General features: G+C 33.0%; 3 protein-coding genes across 3 annotated transcripts; 1 reads left to right on the forward strand and 2 right to left on the reverse strand.

Moving 5' to 3' along the window:
• Window positions 1-896: 896 nt before the first annotated feature.
• On the reverse strand, window positions 897-3121 carry LOC108906467 (prolargin-like). The gene has a single exon (XM_018709732.1). It carries the CDS (start codon window positions 2407-2409, stop codon window positions 1456-1458), a length of 954 nt encoding a protein of 317 aa, XP_018565248.1. The 5' UTR covers window positions 2410-3121; the 3' UTR covers window positions 897-1455.
• Window positions 2464-8402, reverse strand: LOC108906466 (DNA topoisomerase 3-beta-1). The gene is made up of 10 exons (XM_018709731.2): window positions 8160-8402; window positions 7697-8104; window positions 7276-7624; window positions 7027-7227; window positions 6548-6648; window positions 6268-6491; window positions 5936-6208; window positions 5241-5458; window positions 4965-5189; window positions 2464-3636 (listed from the first exon to the last, which is right to left on the reverse strand). The coding sequence occupies exons 1-10, from the start codon at window positions 8248-8250 to the stop codon at window positions 3162-3164; spliced, it is 2565 nt and encodes an 854-aa protein (XP_018565247.1). The 5' UTR covers window positions 8251-8402; the 3' UTR covers window positions 2464-3161.
• A 319-nt stretch (window positions 8403-8721) lies between these two features.
• LOC108906413 (double-stranded RNA-binding protein Staufen homolog) lies at window positions 8722-12740 on the forward strand. The gene is made up of 9 exons (XM_018709648.1): window positions 8722-8794; window positions 8851-9213; window positions 9271-9461; window positions 9685-9930; window positions 10034-10301; window positions 10920-11338; window positions 12116-12289; window positions 12353-12480; window positions 12607-12740. The coding sequence occupies exons 2-9, from the start codon at window positions 9099-9101 to the stop codon at window positions 12677-12679; spliced, it is 1614 nt and encodes a 537-aa protein (XP_018565164.1). The 5' UTR covers window positions 8722-8794; window positions 8851-9098; the 3' UTR covers window positions 12680-12740.
• The last annotated feature ends 600 nt before the right edge of the window (window positions 12741-13340 follow it).

Below are 13340 nucleotides of genomic sequence, written 5' to 3' on the forward strand. Positions count from 1 at the left end.
ACTGTCAGTTGTCAAAATGATAAATCCCAGAATCCCGCTGAAGTAAACGAACTCGCCTTCTATTCTGTTATAATAGGCCTAGTTCATATAAACGCGAATTGCGGATTTAAAATTTAAATATGTACATGAACTGTACTACAGAAAATATAACAGGACTGTGAAAATATTGACAGTGTCGTACTAAAATATTCTTATTCTGGGGAAAATTAGTATAATCAACAGAAGGTTTCATAGAGAAACCAGAAGAATAGACATTTAAACTAAAAACAGATCTCATAGTGAAAACAGTAGAACAGGAGAGTGAGAGTGAAAACAGGAGATCTCCTGTTAAAACAGGAGATCTGGTAACACTGGGTATATATTATCTTTTTTGTCCCATTTTTTGTAGTAAACAGAAAAATCAGTTCTATTTTAGTTCTCATTAGAGAGACATGTCTTTATTGTGAAAGTTATTAGTGCATAAACATTTAAAAGTAACTTATTTTCTTAAAATCTTGTCTTTTTTTCTTTTTGGATCAGACGGCGTGTATACTGTGTGTACTTATACAAACAGTAGTTTTTTAAATATTTTTCTCAAACTGTTCATTTAGATAAAGTTACAGCATTATAAAATTTGAAAAATAGAAGTATTAAATTCAATTTTAAACAGGAATAATCCCAAAGAAAATTTTATTTTGTTAAAAATGAAACAAATGCCAATTTTATAGTCCTGAAGTTTTCTGTGAGCATATATATCATCCCCTAAAAAAGGTATAGGTCCCACACTTCATTATCAAAATATAACGCATGTAAACAGAAGGATTGGTGGATCCAGCAGTTCCAAAAATGATTTCATCTTATCAGTGTGGTAAGTCAGTACGTCAAAAAATTATTCTTTGCAAGAATATTTCTGCCAATTGAGTTTTTGCATTTCGATTTATTTATTCTTCAAATATCTCCAAGTTTAATAAACACATTGTTTAGTTCAGTTGATATTCACTACTTTTTTAATATAAGAAACAACATACACGTACAAGTTAAGTGATTAATTATAAATTTATCTTAAAATAGCTTATAGTTACACTTAGCATCAGTGTGACCAGATTTTCTGATATTAGATAGCATATTTAGCAATCAGATGTTAAGAATTGCTACCTATGTCGTAAATATACAACAATGACTGAAATTTGGACATTCTTCTCTCTCGTTCTCTATTGTAAAATTGCAACATTGAGATATAGTAGTGCAAAAGCAGAGAGCAACTAACCAATCCTAGGTCATGGCTTATCCTAGATCCTAAAATTAAGACGTACGATGAACAAGCAAACTTAAAATTCATCCAAATTTTGTGGTTCAAGATTTTCGCAATGTTGGGCGAGAGGCAGTAAACGTAAAATCATCCAAATTGCGATATATCACCCAATCTGGCCACACTGCTTAACATTTCATTAAAAGGATAAACATACAAGACACATTTTATCTAAGTACAGTAATTGAATACTTATTTTTACATTCGGCAGAAAGTGGATTAGAGTACAGGTAATAAACAACTTTAGGAGATATTTCTACTAATTTTGCGGGAACGCATTTCAGTTTATTATTATCCAATCTGACCCACTCCACACTTTTCAGTGATCCTAAGCTTTCCTCACCGATGTCCTCTATTTCGTTTCTATGAAGAAATAGCCACCCCAGTTTTTCGATCCCTTCAAAGGCGCCGTCTTCTATTTTTCTTATTTTGTTATCGTTTAGCTGTACGTTCACCTCCACTTTGACGTTTTCTAGCCAAAGTTCTCCATTAATATTTTGCAAACTACGAAATGGAATGGTGGTTATAACGTTATATTCGAAATTTAACACCGACACCTGCGGACTCCTTTTGAACCAGTCGCTAGACCATACCGTTAGTTTGTTTTCGTTCAAGAAGAGGATTCTTAAGTTTGGCATGTCGTCGAAAGCGTTCGGATGAATAATTTCAATTTTATTGTCTGTCAGGCAAAGTTCTTTTAATGTTAGATTGTTGAACACGCCTTCTCTTATTACTTTTATTTCATTGTATTTAATTTTCAACAGATACAGTTTTGTTAAATTGTAGAATGCCCCCGGTTCGATGTCTGTAATGCGATCCTTCTCAAGGATAACGTCTAATAACTTCGGCAATCCGTGGATAGCATCCCTTCTTAATACGGGAACAGATTCGTTTACAACTTGAATGTATGACACTTTTATAAGTGCTTCGTTGGGTTCGAAACAACCAGTGATGGATTTGATGCTTTTCGCTCCGACCAACGTTACGGTACTGTTATTAAATGTGTCTACACTACAGCAAAAGCTCAAACTGAAGATGCTGCACAGTAAAAAAAATATTACCGGTGCTTTAGCATCCATTATACACAAACTGAGGAATTTCATTGTATAAAATATTTTCATCGCAGAGATAAGTTTATCTGTAAGGGTCAGGGGTTAAAAATGAATGAAGTAATGTTTATATTCATAGTGTCATATATTCTTTTTTAAATGATAAAAAAACAATATTTAGAGAGTACAAGAAGAGTACCAAATTTTTTAGTGTATAAGTTGCGGAATTTTTTAACACAGGATGTCACAAAAAAAGTAGGTGCAACTGTCAACCACACATTCTTTGGGTGAAAATAATAGGACTATCCTTATTTCTTTTTCCATTTAGACACACATCTTTTTCGAGATGAAGGGTATCGGTAAACTTTAAAAAAAAATTAGTAGTGTCTCCATTGTTATTTAACATTATTCATTGAAATTTGAACGGAGATTTATCTCACGCTGAATTTTATACAATAGAATTATTAATAAATCAATCACAACCATAGATTAATAAAAATCTTTTTTAAATTGCTGTATGTATTACTTTCGTCCAAAGAATCTGGGTAACGGTCTGATCAACTTTTTGTAATATCCTGTATGAAATACTTTCAATAATATTAATTTTATTACTTTTATGGCATATCTAACGTATTTATCTAACGTAACATGCATAATGTTCGTCAAGTAATTTTCATTTCTAAAACGAACTGTAAACTAAAACATATGCAAAAAAAATTAATACGATAATTAAATAACGTTCATTCAGTTGATCAACAACCGAATCGAATAAAAATTGTTAATTATTCACATTATAACAAATTTGATTTAATAATTCATACCTACTACACAAAATACGCTGCTAATTGGGCCATTTTATCCTTTGGCTGCCTTCCTCTACCACGTCCTCTACCGCCCCTACCACCAACTTTGCCCCCTCTAAACGGACGTGGCTTAGTAACTACGGCCACTTTAGGCCTGTCCACCAACTTGCTAAACTCGTTCGTGCAAAAGACGCAACCTTTCATTTCTGTTGCGTTGTTTGGGAGTTTGGTCTTCTCCTGTTTATAGTCGACGGTCACCATTTGAGATCCGCAATCGCAAACCTCTTCAAGGACGATGACTTTTTGAGCATCTTCGAAGAGGTTGATTATAGTATCGCACCTATTACAACCTAGTTTCCATTTCGGGCCAGATGAGGGGTCCAGAACTAAGATTCCATAATCGCATTCGGCACAGTTACAGATGCCATTCGAGTTTAAGCCGTAAGGACAAGTAGGGTGCGAGCAAGAGTTACATCCGTTTCCTTTCCTCATGTCCCTAAAACATATATTGCCGTGTTTGTGTTTTTACATAACTACAGGCCCAAAATCGTAGGCAGTGAGTGATAAATAAATCAAACCACAATTCTTTGCTTATTACAAAGTAAGACTGCATAATTTGGTTTCTTGAAATCCTGCATTGTCTTATATTCCAACTGTTGTGTCAGTGAGTGTCATAAGCGTACAAGAGGGAAGGACACGATATTATTTTTACAATTTTGTTATTCCAACATGTTGTAAAAAATTGAATCATGAATAAATAAAGAGTATAAGGGAATTTTATTACGTATTGTGGATATATCGGTGAGCGAAAAATTTTATCACGTACTATGCATGAAATGAATTTTCGTTACTTAAAACGAATAAGCATATTAATCGAAAAGTGGAGATGGCGAAGAGAGTATTTAGAAGAAATAGTGTTGTAGATTGAAAACGAAAATTAATTTTCTGGACCAAATACGAATAAATTAATTCAAGATTTGGACAGATTTAAATATAAACAATTGTCTATGTCTCCGTTTCCTATTGCGCGATTTTTTCGAAGCCGCGGCTAGTGAGACTCTTGTAAAAAAAACATCACAAAACTTTCGAAGCTTGTTCGATACTGAAATAATAGTCTGAGTTATGGTTTTACCGTGGCCCGAGAGTCAGTAGTCGAATTGTATTTTGTATGTGTCTGTCACTATCTAAATTAACTGAGGACTGATGACCGCGATGTCGCCGTTTTTCCTTGCTGTCTGCGATGATTTTTTGCTTATTTTACATTAGATTTAATGCAAAATCTCTGGTTCGGTGATTAATAATTACACATATTGGAAGTGGATGCGGATTTTTGGGGAATAGTTTACATGTGTTTGAATTACGATGAACAGTAAATTACCATGAGGATATGGCCAGTGGGGTGTTGTATCTTAGATAATGCGCCTTACTATAGTAGACGAGTAGAAAAATTGCAAACATCTGCATGGAAAAAAAATAATTCGTGAAATGTTTGCATTGAAAACATATTGAACATAAAGATACAATATTAAAAGTACAGTTTTTAACAATCATCATACCGCTGTCAGTATTGAACTATTCCGAGTGTATATAAAAATTTATATATAAAACTCTAATTTTTAAATGAAGAGATGAAAAGTACTTCTGCAGGTGGCGAATCAGGTAACTGTGGAGACATGGAATGAGAACATTTTATTAAAATCACAATATCTATCTGTTGTCCTATATTTAATAATTTTTGCAACCCTCTAAAATGATACGCCAACGGAATCGAACGACGTACTGCTTGCTATTTTGGACCTAGAGTTATATTTAGTGCTTACTTACTTAAACGGAGGATTGTTGTAGCAGTAGGGACAAAAAACGAAGCTTTTGCCTTTGTTCCCCATTGTCCAACAAAGCAGCTCGAAATCGTCCAAGGGACACTTTAACTCTCTGAATAATTTAACGGTTCCATTTTGAGGCAGACTAAACGTTTCGTCGCACTGAGGACAATGCAACCTGGCAGGTTTGGCTTGGATGTATTTCATGTATCTCCTGCATTTTCCGCACCTGCAAAAAATGTTTATTAATTTTCTAACGATTTAAGAAAGATTTTTTTACCTAGAAAAGGCTTTTCCAGATGCACTGAGCGGTGAAAATGACACTTCAAACAGCTGATCCATGCCATCGATGTTTTTCACAAAATACTGAAATTTCAGTCTGAATATATCGACCGTGTGCTTTAACACAGCATTAAAATTTGCTTTCCCCAAGGCGATCAGGTTTAGTTGCTTTTCTACAGCTGATCTCATGGTAGGTAGAACCAACTCTTCATCAATCTTGAGATAAAGATATTTGTTAATAAAAAAATTGACAAATATTTGCCAGATAATCTTCAGACCTAAATATGATCATTGGAGCTAAGATTCTTCATTTGCAAGATACAGGGCGTTTAAGATTTCTGACATAGATTAATAAGACTTGGTCTGACGACATAACTAAGTAAAAGTAACAACTCACTTTACATATAATTATATCAACTAGTAGCGGACATGTTGAGACACTCTCACTAAGAATCGCAGGGTTTTGACTTCACTGAGTACTTTGCAAATTCTATAAGTTCATTTGTTTTGCTCAAAGAAAAAAGATTTTTTTCATTTCATTCCAAAAACAAATAACTTTTGAATAATTTTTTAATCCTAAAATAAATCTTATTATGCGGTTGAATAAATCCAAAATAATTTTCAAACTGTTCATTCCATAAAAAAGTACGTTTTTCCGGGATACCCTGCATATAAACTGTTTAAAGAAAATACCTTTTGATAGCCGTGGACTAGAACTATTCCCAGAGTTGTCGGTTTCAGTTTTCTCCCAGAAATAACCGTGACGTAGTTCCTTTGACAGATGTTATTTATGTGAACTGGTATAGATGCATCGGTTCCAATTCCGTGTTTCTCCATCAAAGTTATAAGTTCTGCTTCCGTTAGATAATCCGGGGGTGAAGTTTGATGTTCTGTTAATTTAGCTTCCCTTATAGGAACAACCTCTTTTGCTTCTAGGTTCGGTACGATTTCGTTCTTACCAAAAGCCTACAAGTAATATAATTGTAACAAGACATTTTCTCTAAATAAATAATTGATCAACTTACATGCCATGTCATAACTGTCGTAAAGCCAGGGTCTAGTAAAGTTTTCCCAGACACTGTAAAAATTTCCTCGTTGATAATAAGGGTGGCTGTAGTAGACAGATATTTACAATCTTTAGCTAAGGTGCCGATAAAATGCCTCGTAATATAATCATATAATTTCCAAGCATCTCCGTCTAGTTCGTTCCTTGACGCAGCTTTCATAGGAGTAATTGGGGGATGATCACCTAATAATTGATGTTACATTTATTATACTGTTAGACTTTTAAAAATATTGGATAACCTGCATCATGTCCTGATTTAGGCCTATTAACTCCATTTTCCAATATTTCCTTAACTTCATCTGCCCAGTCTGAATTATTCTGTTGTTGCTTTAGAACTCCGCTAGAAATACACAATACAAAACCTACTAGAGTTTTTAATAAACGATCATCATTTTCAAGATCCATTTATAGTTATAGAAGTTTAGATATAAGATCAGATAAAATGGAAATAGTAACTCCAAGTCAGCCATACTCATGAATTTTTAGTCGTTAAAAAAACCTATTGGTTAGTAGGTTGCTCTATGCCAGTAGATACAAAGAAATGCTTTGTGCCCTTAAATTTTGGGTAACAATGACATTTAGGATTATGACGTATACTTTATCCGTTATATCCTACCCACAATCAAAACTTTTGATACACAGACATTCAAATAGATAAATCATTCATTGGTGATCTGATCTGTACTATAATGAATAGAGGCAAATTGGAATAACTTACACGAGGTCAAAATTTTCTGGATATCTAGTGGTTTCAGTTCTTGGGTAACTTATGTAACCCTGTATATATAATTTTTCGGCAATTTGCATGGCATGATGAGGCCCCATTCCCAGGCCAGAACTAGCTACTCTCATCAATTCCACAGTGTTTAATGCGACAGGTCTAGGCTTTGTTTTTTCTTTCGAAACAACACTTACCACACTAAAAATTGTATTTTACTTCGCGATTACACAAAAAAAGATTACATACGTGGCTTGTTTCTGATCTTTGACTAACTGTAAAAATAAATTAGCTACTTCCTTATCGAAACTCCTCACTCTCTGCCAATCGAGTGCTACATCTTGATCATCTTTAGTTTTAATAGTTACTTGAACGCACCAGTAAGTTTCTGGCTTGAAGGTTTGTATTGCATCGTGTCTTTGTACACAAAAACCTAATGTTGGAGTTTGACAAGGTCCGTACGATATTAAAGATGCGTCCAAATCACCGTAACGGCCTTGGAAAAACTTTGTTTGAAATCTTGTAAAAGCGCAGCCAATTCTAAGGTCTAATTCCTGTCTAGCATCTACACTTTTTGCTTCATTCTCATTTGGATGATCTGAAACATTTCAGTAATCAATAAATTTGAAATATACTCCATTTAATTCAAGATAATGTGCAAATAATATACCTAAGTTGTTAAATGCAGATTTGATGTCTTTTTCTGTAATAGCTGAGAACTTGGCGCGATAAGTGACACTGTCAGAATAAACATCACCATTCATGCTGCTAGCGACTGAACTCATAACTTCAAAACAAATATTTTCACCTTCTTTATCGCAATCAAGCCATAAAATTAAATTATCACAAGCCTTAGCCTCAGCAGCCAAGAAAGCGGGCATTTTTAGTTTTGGCATGGCTTCTTTCTTTTCTATTGCGCAAGAAAATAGTTCCACAGGGTCTACTCTATCCCAATTATTATATTTGCTAATAAAATCTACCCCTAGTACGTGACCACAAACAGACGTCATCTTAAATCGTGCAGGGCCATTCAAGAATGTTCCGCTCCATTCATGTATGAAACAAGCTCCGTTGAAACCTATAATATACATTTTTCTAAGGTTAATTACTATTTTTAGATTTGACGTAAAAACCTTTTCTCGATGTATTTTTCCCATTGCTTAAAATATTAGCTAAGGAGGCAGCTAATGATGGTTTTTCAGCAACCATTAGAATGGTCTTCATGTTGATATTAATACTTTTATAAGAGATTAAGATACCTTGCTTGTAGTACAAAATAATAACGAAATATTTTTGCAGATTTGTGAATATTTATCAAGTTTTTAAATAAAGTATATTAATTTGAATCATGTATGAATCTAATATCATAACCTCTAAACACTAAAAATAAATATTATTTTCTTTTCTTCTTCTTCCTCCTCCGAATTGATATACAGGTGGCCTTTAAATACGTTCCGCAGCTATTAGCTACGGTCAATGTGATAGAGCTTAGCAATGTAAACAAATCGTTTACTAATCTGTGATGTAAAGTTTTTCACGTTTATTCAGCCCAAAAATCTAAAATAATTTTCATAACCGAATGCAAGCGCCAACCCGTTTCGTCATAATTCTAGTATTTGTCACCAGGTAGCGCTGGAAATGCTGGAATTACGCACGGTCCGTTTTTTACACGCACGACCCTTCAGTCCTTTCACTTCTTCTTCTTCCCACCCTTTTCTATTAGAGGTTAAGTCATTGTTTCTTTGATTTCTTGTTTAGCCTGTTAATGGTATAATGATGCATATACAAGGAAAAATGCAGTACTAAAATTTAAATCAATTTTAGGTTTATGTGTAAAACTACAAATTTGTCATATGTAGAATCCGATCGATGATGAATGTTTGAGTGGTTTGGGTTTAGACCTTTGGTGCTTTTCTGTTTTAGAGTCAAGAATGATGATGTTTTGGTTGGTACCCTACCTGCAACAATTTGGGAATTACCGAAGATAAACATGTGAAAAAATCACCTTTTGGCTTCAGTTTCGCCATTTTCTTTTCAACGTATTGTTTGCCGACTTGTACTTACTGTTCAAAATGGGGGATATATCTCGAATAATGGTTATTTATTTTCTGTTACTTTTGATTTATAGAAGTTTAGCATCTCTTGAGGAAATAAAAAATATTTTTGACTCAAATGTGTGTATTAAAGGTGGGTATTTCAAAATTTTTAAGTACAATTTTAGGAATCTAAATATTACTTTTGCAGGATCTTTATCAACTATTGCTATAAAGGAACCAGATACTTTATCAGTGAAGGAATCGGAAAGTGAATTTTATTTAAAAAATAACTCCGTTGCTGAAGAAGACAAATATGCTGAAAAAAATGCTTTATCCAAATTAAATGAACTAGCTCAATTTAATGAAATAGATTACTTTTTCAAGTTGATTAAGGAAGAGGTATGACAATAAAATCAAAATCACAAATGAAATATTTAGATTTAGTATTATTCATTATCATTATACTTATAACCTTAAATAAACTAGTCTGATGTTTAAGGTTTTTGGCATGTCATAATAATTCATGAAAATCTCAATAGGTGAATTTTTATTATAAGGATCATTTACATATTTCAGGTATGTCTCGCTCAGTATTCAGATATAAACATAATTAATATTTTAGGGAACGCCCCATAACAAATTATTTACAATTAGCTTGACATTGGGTGATGAAGAGTTCATAGGGCAAGGCTCCAGTTTGAAGAAAGCCCAGCAAAACGTTGCAGTTATTGCTTTAGAAAATTCAAACTATGAACCCCCTGAGATAAAGGAAAAGGAAAAAAATTTTGATGCTACCACACCAACAGTTCTGTTAAATAACTTGTGTGCAAAATTGGGAATCGCCGTTGAGTATTTTCTTATCAATAATGTGAGTACATGCAAAACTGTTATCTCAGTGGGTGATAAGTATAAGCATTTGTAAATAATTACTGTATTGTTTGACTTGAAAAGTATCGATATTTTTATTTCAGAAATTGTTTAGTGCAAGTGGAATTGTTAATGAAAAACCAAAGAAATCATATTTACAAAAATTAAATGACTCGATATATTCTGATATTCATATAAGAAAAGATGAGTCTCAGACGAAAGGCCCATTTAAAGTTGGGGTTGAAGTTGGAGAATTGTTCTTTTATGGTACCTCAAATACTATTCAATCGGCTAGACATCAGGCCGCGTCTAATGCAATTGATTATTTGATTAAAGAGATTCAGGACGGCAATTTAGTTTGCTTACAGGAGGGTAAGTTGAATTTGAAAGTAATGTTTATATACTACGAGGGACACTAGAAAAGTTTTTTCCATATAAATAAAACAAAGTATTTTTTTAAATTTTATTATTCCACATAATCTCTCTTAAATTAGATAATTTGCACTACCCACCCTTGAACGACTTCCATCTAAAAAAAATAATACATGTTGGCCTTCGAAATTGTAAATATTAGTTATCGTACAATGATGGCCTCTAAAGTGCTTCTTTCTGAATGAAAGGAGTTAAATTTTAATTAGACTAAGAAGATTCTACTCCATTGCACGAACTATAATTTCTTTTTTGTTACGAATTCCAGTTACGGAAGTTTCATCGTGTCACTATTTTAGAAAAAAGTCTGCATACAAAAATTTCAAATGATTTGGAAACATGTCATGTTGCAAGTTAAAAGAACTTACTTTCTGTTGCAAAATGTTCCATAAAAAGTAGAACAATTGAATATATTAAAATAAAATTTAACACACAAGTAGAAAGACGTCTCTCTTGAACACTATTAGGCAGCACACAGTCAATTGTTTCTGTCATAGCTGGGTAGATATTTTTTCTAGTACCCCTTGTACGTACGATCAAAACTAATTAACACTTTCCCAGATTCGGAAGAAGAATGTAGGAAAGCCAAGGCTAACCTGAAATCTCCAATTTCTTTGGTACACGAAGCTGCTCAACTAAGAAACTTAAACATTGAATTTGAAATAATAGATGAATCTGGTCCGTCCCACAAAAAAGCTTTCGTTACTAGGTGTACGCTAGGCCATTTGTCTACAACAGGCGAAGGGAAATCCAAGAAGGAATCGAAGAAGGCGGCGGCCATCAATATGTTAGAAAGGATTTCTGAGTTACCAACGGTGTCTCAAGAAATGCAAGTACAAAGTGTTTTTAAAAATAATAATAAGAAGAAGAAGAACAAGAAGAATAAAATCCTGAAAACGAATTTTGATGTCATTAGCATGCACGTCGATAATCTTATCAGTTCAGTTAAGGATTACGGATTACCGTTTCAAAATAATGAGGTAAAAATCCAGGGTGTTTTGGGTACGAGTGACAGTTCATAACTAAAACTCTGAAATGCTGCTGCTCAAAACCTACTGGCTCAAAACGTTAACTTTGTACCTACTAGATATTGTGGGGGCAATTCAGTGCTGGACAGGGCTTTAGTCAGCAGAGCAGTTGTTTCTCATAATATCAAAAGTTAAAATACAGGATGGTTCAATTTCCATTGGTTAAACTTTAGGAACAGGTAAATTATCAAAAATTTATAGTTTATTTAAGCTGTATTCGAAAAATATTTACTTATTATTTATTACTCTTTAAAGAATATTTTTTCTCGAATTCAAACGTATAATGTCTCTTCGTTGAAATTTTGTAGAATGCATTTGAAAGTAAACACATTTTTTTAAATGTATCTTAAATTTTTCATCAAATTAAAAAATGCCATATTGTAATCTGTGATATTAATCTGTGATGTAATTTCTTCGAAGAAATTCTTTTAGGAAATGTGTCTGGTATCAAATAATTTTGTTTGGAATTTTCCAGAAAAATTAAAGCAATTTTAACAACAAAAACAATGTTTTTAAAATGCGCTATATACAACAAACTATCACTGTTTTTTGGTAATCTACCTGTTTCTAACGTTCAATTAATAAAAATTAAATCACCATCTATATTACATTGTAAACGAATCATTAATATTTTCGTTAGTGCCAGCCCTGCAATGTTAGTTTCTTAAGCTCAGGAGTCACGTGGTTTGTAAACGTTTATGAAGGTTCCGTAGTATAATTTATTTGTAGGATCTTCAAAAAACTAAGTCTCCAAAAAACGCTAAACCCAAACATTTAAAGAAGTCCTTTCAAGATGGAATTTTGGAACTTGGTAATTCTCTAAAATTCGAAGTTCAATTTATGGATTTTACTGAGGGCAAACGGTTCTATACGATAATGTCTCTTCATATTAATCCTGAACATGTAAGGATGAACGCTTGACTCCTCATCTTATTCATTTATTCGATGATTTATAACAATTTTCAGATGTGCTTAGGCGAGGGTTCATCTTCGAAATTGGCCAGAAATAAAGCTGCCGAAGGCGGCTTAAATTTGTTACAGGATATAGATTTTGGAAGTCATTTCAAAAACACAAAACTTACACTTGTGGAAAGGTAAGCAAAGAATTCTGTATATAGTCAAAAGAAAAATTGTGACAAATTTTTTATCTGAAAATTGATGATTAGTAAAATGCTTGGATAAATTTTGTAATTTTTGATTTTTATGTATTTTGCTTTCAGTGAAATAAAGCAGAAAATCACTATTCTACTGAATGAAGAAATTTCCAAAGAAAAAACAAAGAGTACAACATAGGTGATACAGATAAACTTTGTACATGTTTTTTAATTTTTTAAATAAAAGTTAGAAAAAATTATGTTTGGAATAGTTTGTTACACCTCTATAAAGCAACTCTAAACAGCAAATTGATTGAACTGATATATTGATTTATTTATAAATTTGTATTCATACACTCACAATATACAGGGTGATTCATTAACAATGGGAAAATCGAAAGCTGAAGATACTACAGAGGTAAAATGGTGACATGCCTTATCCGAAAGTTGATAGTTTCGGAAATACAGGGTGTTGAAAGTTAAAATTTTAAATCGTTTTTTGCGATTATTCTGAAAATGTGTGGGTTAGGAACATGAAAATATGTGAAACTATATTTTTTTTAAGTGACGAATAAGATGCGTGTTGCAATTTCAGCGTTGCTCATAGAGGGTGCCACTTACAACCGATTTTACCGAAAATTTAATTAATAACTTTTTACTCTGTATGTCCAACATGAAACTTGATTCAAAGCCTGAAAGAGCAATCATTTTTCCATTAGTTATGTACTCTTGTTTCATTTCGGTATCTTGATGCGTTTTTGAGAAAAATTGATCAGGGTTCGTAGCGGCCGGGAAAACCGGGAATACCGGGAAAAGTCAGGGAATTCGTTATTCTTCATAAAAAACAGGGAACAGTCAGG

This window comes from Anoplophora glabripennis, unplaced genomic scaffold (assembly GCF_000390285.2).
Source record: "Anoplophora glabripennis isolate ALB-LARVAE unplaced genomic scaffold, Agla_2.0 scaffold47, whole genome shotgun sequence".
NCBI classification, from domain to species: Eukaryota; Metazoa; Arthropoda; class Insecta; order Coleoptera; family Cerambycidae; genus Anoplophora; species Anoplophora glabripennis.

Excerpts from the sequence above, each read along its gene's own strand:
- LOC108906467 (XM_018709732.1), bottom strand. The coding sequence starts at position 2,409 with ATGAAAATATTTTATACAATGAAATTCCTCAGTTTGTGTATAATGGAT.
- LOC108906466 (XM_018709731.2), bottom strand. The coding sequence starts at position 8,250 with ATGAAGACCATTCTAATGGTTGCTGAAAAACCATCATTAGCTGCCTCC. Across the intron at positions 8,105-8,159 it reads GAAAAATACATCGAGAAAAG|GTTTCAACGGAGCTTGTTTC; the intron begins GTTTTTACGTCA and ends TGTATATTATAG. Across the intron at positions 5,459-5,935 it reads TAGTCCACGGCTATCAAAAG|ATTGATGAAGAGTTGGTTCT; the intron begins GTATTTTCTTTA and ends CTTTATCTCAAG.
- LOC108906413 (XM_018709648.1), top strand. The coding sequence starts at position 9,099 with ATGGGGGATATATCTCGAATAATGGTTATTTATTTTCTGTTACTTTTG. Across the intron at positions 11,339-12,115 it reads TACCGTTTCAAAATAATGAG|GATCTTCAAAAAACTAAGTC; the intron begins GTAAAAATCCAG and ends ATTTATTTGTAG. Across the intron at positions 12,290-12,352 it reads TTCATATTAATCCTGAACAT|ATGTGCTTAGGCGAGGGTTC; the intron begins GTAAGGATGAAC and ends AACAATTTTCAG.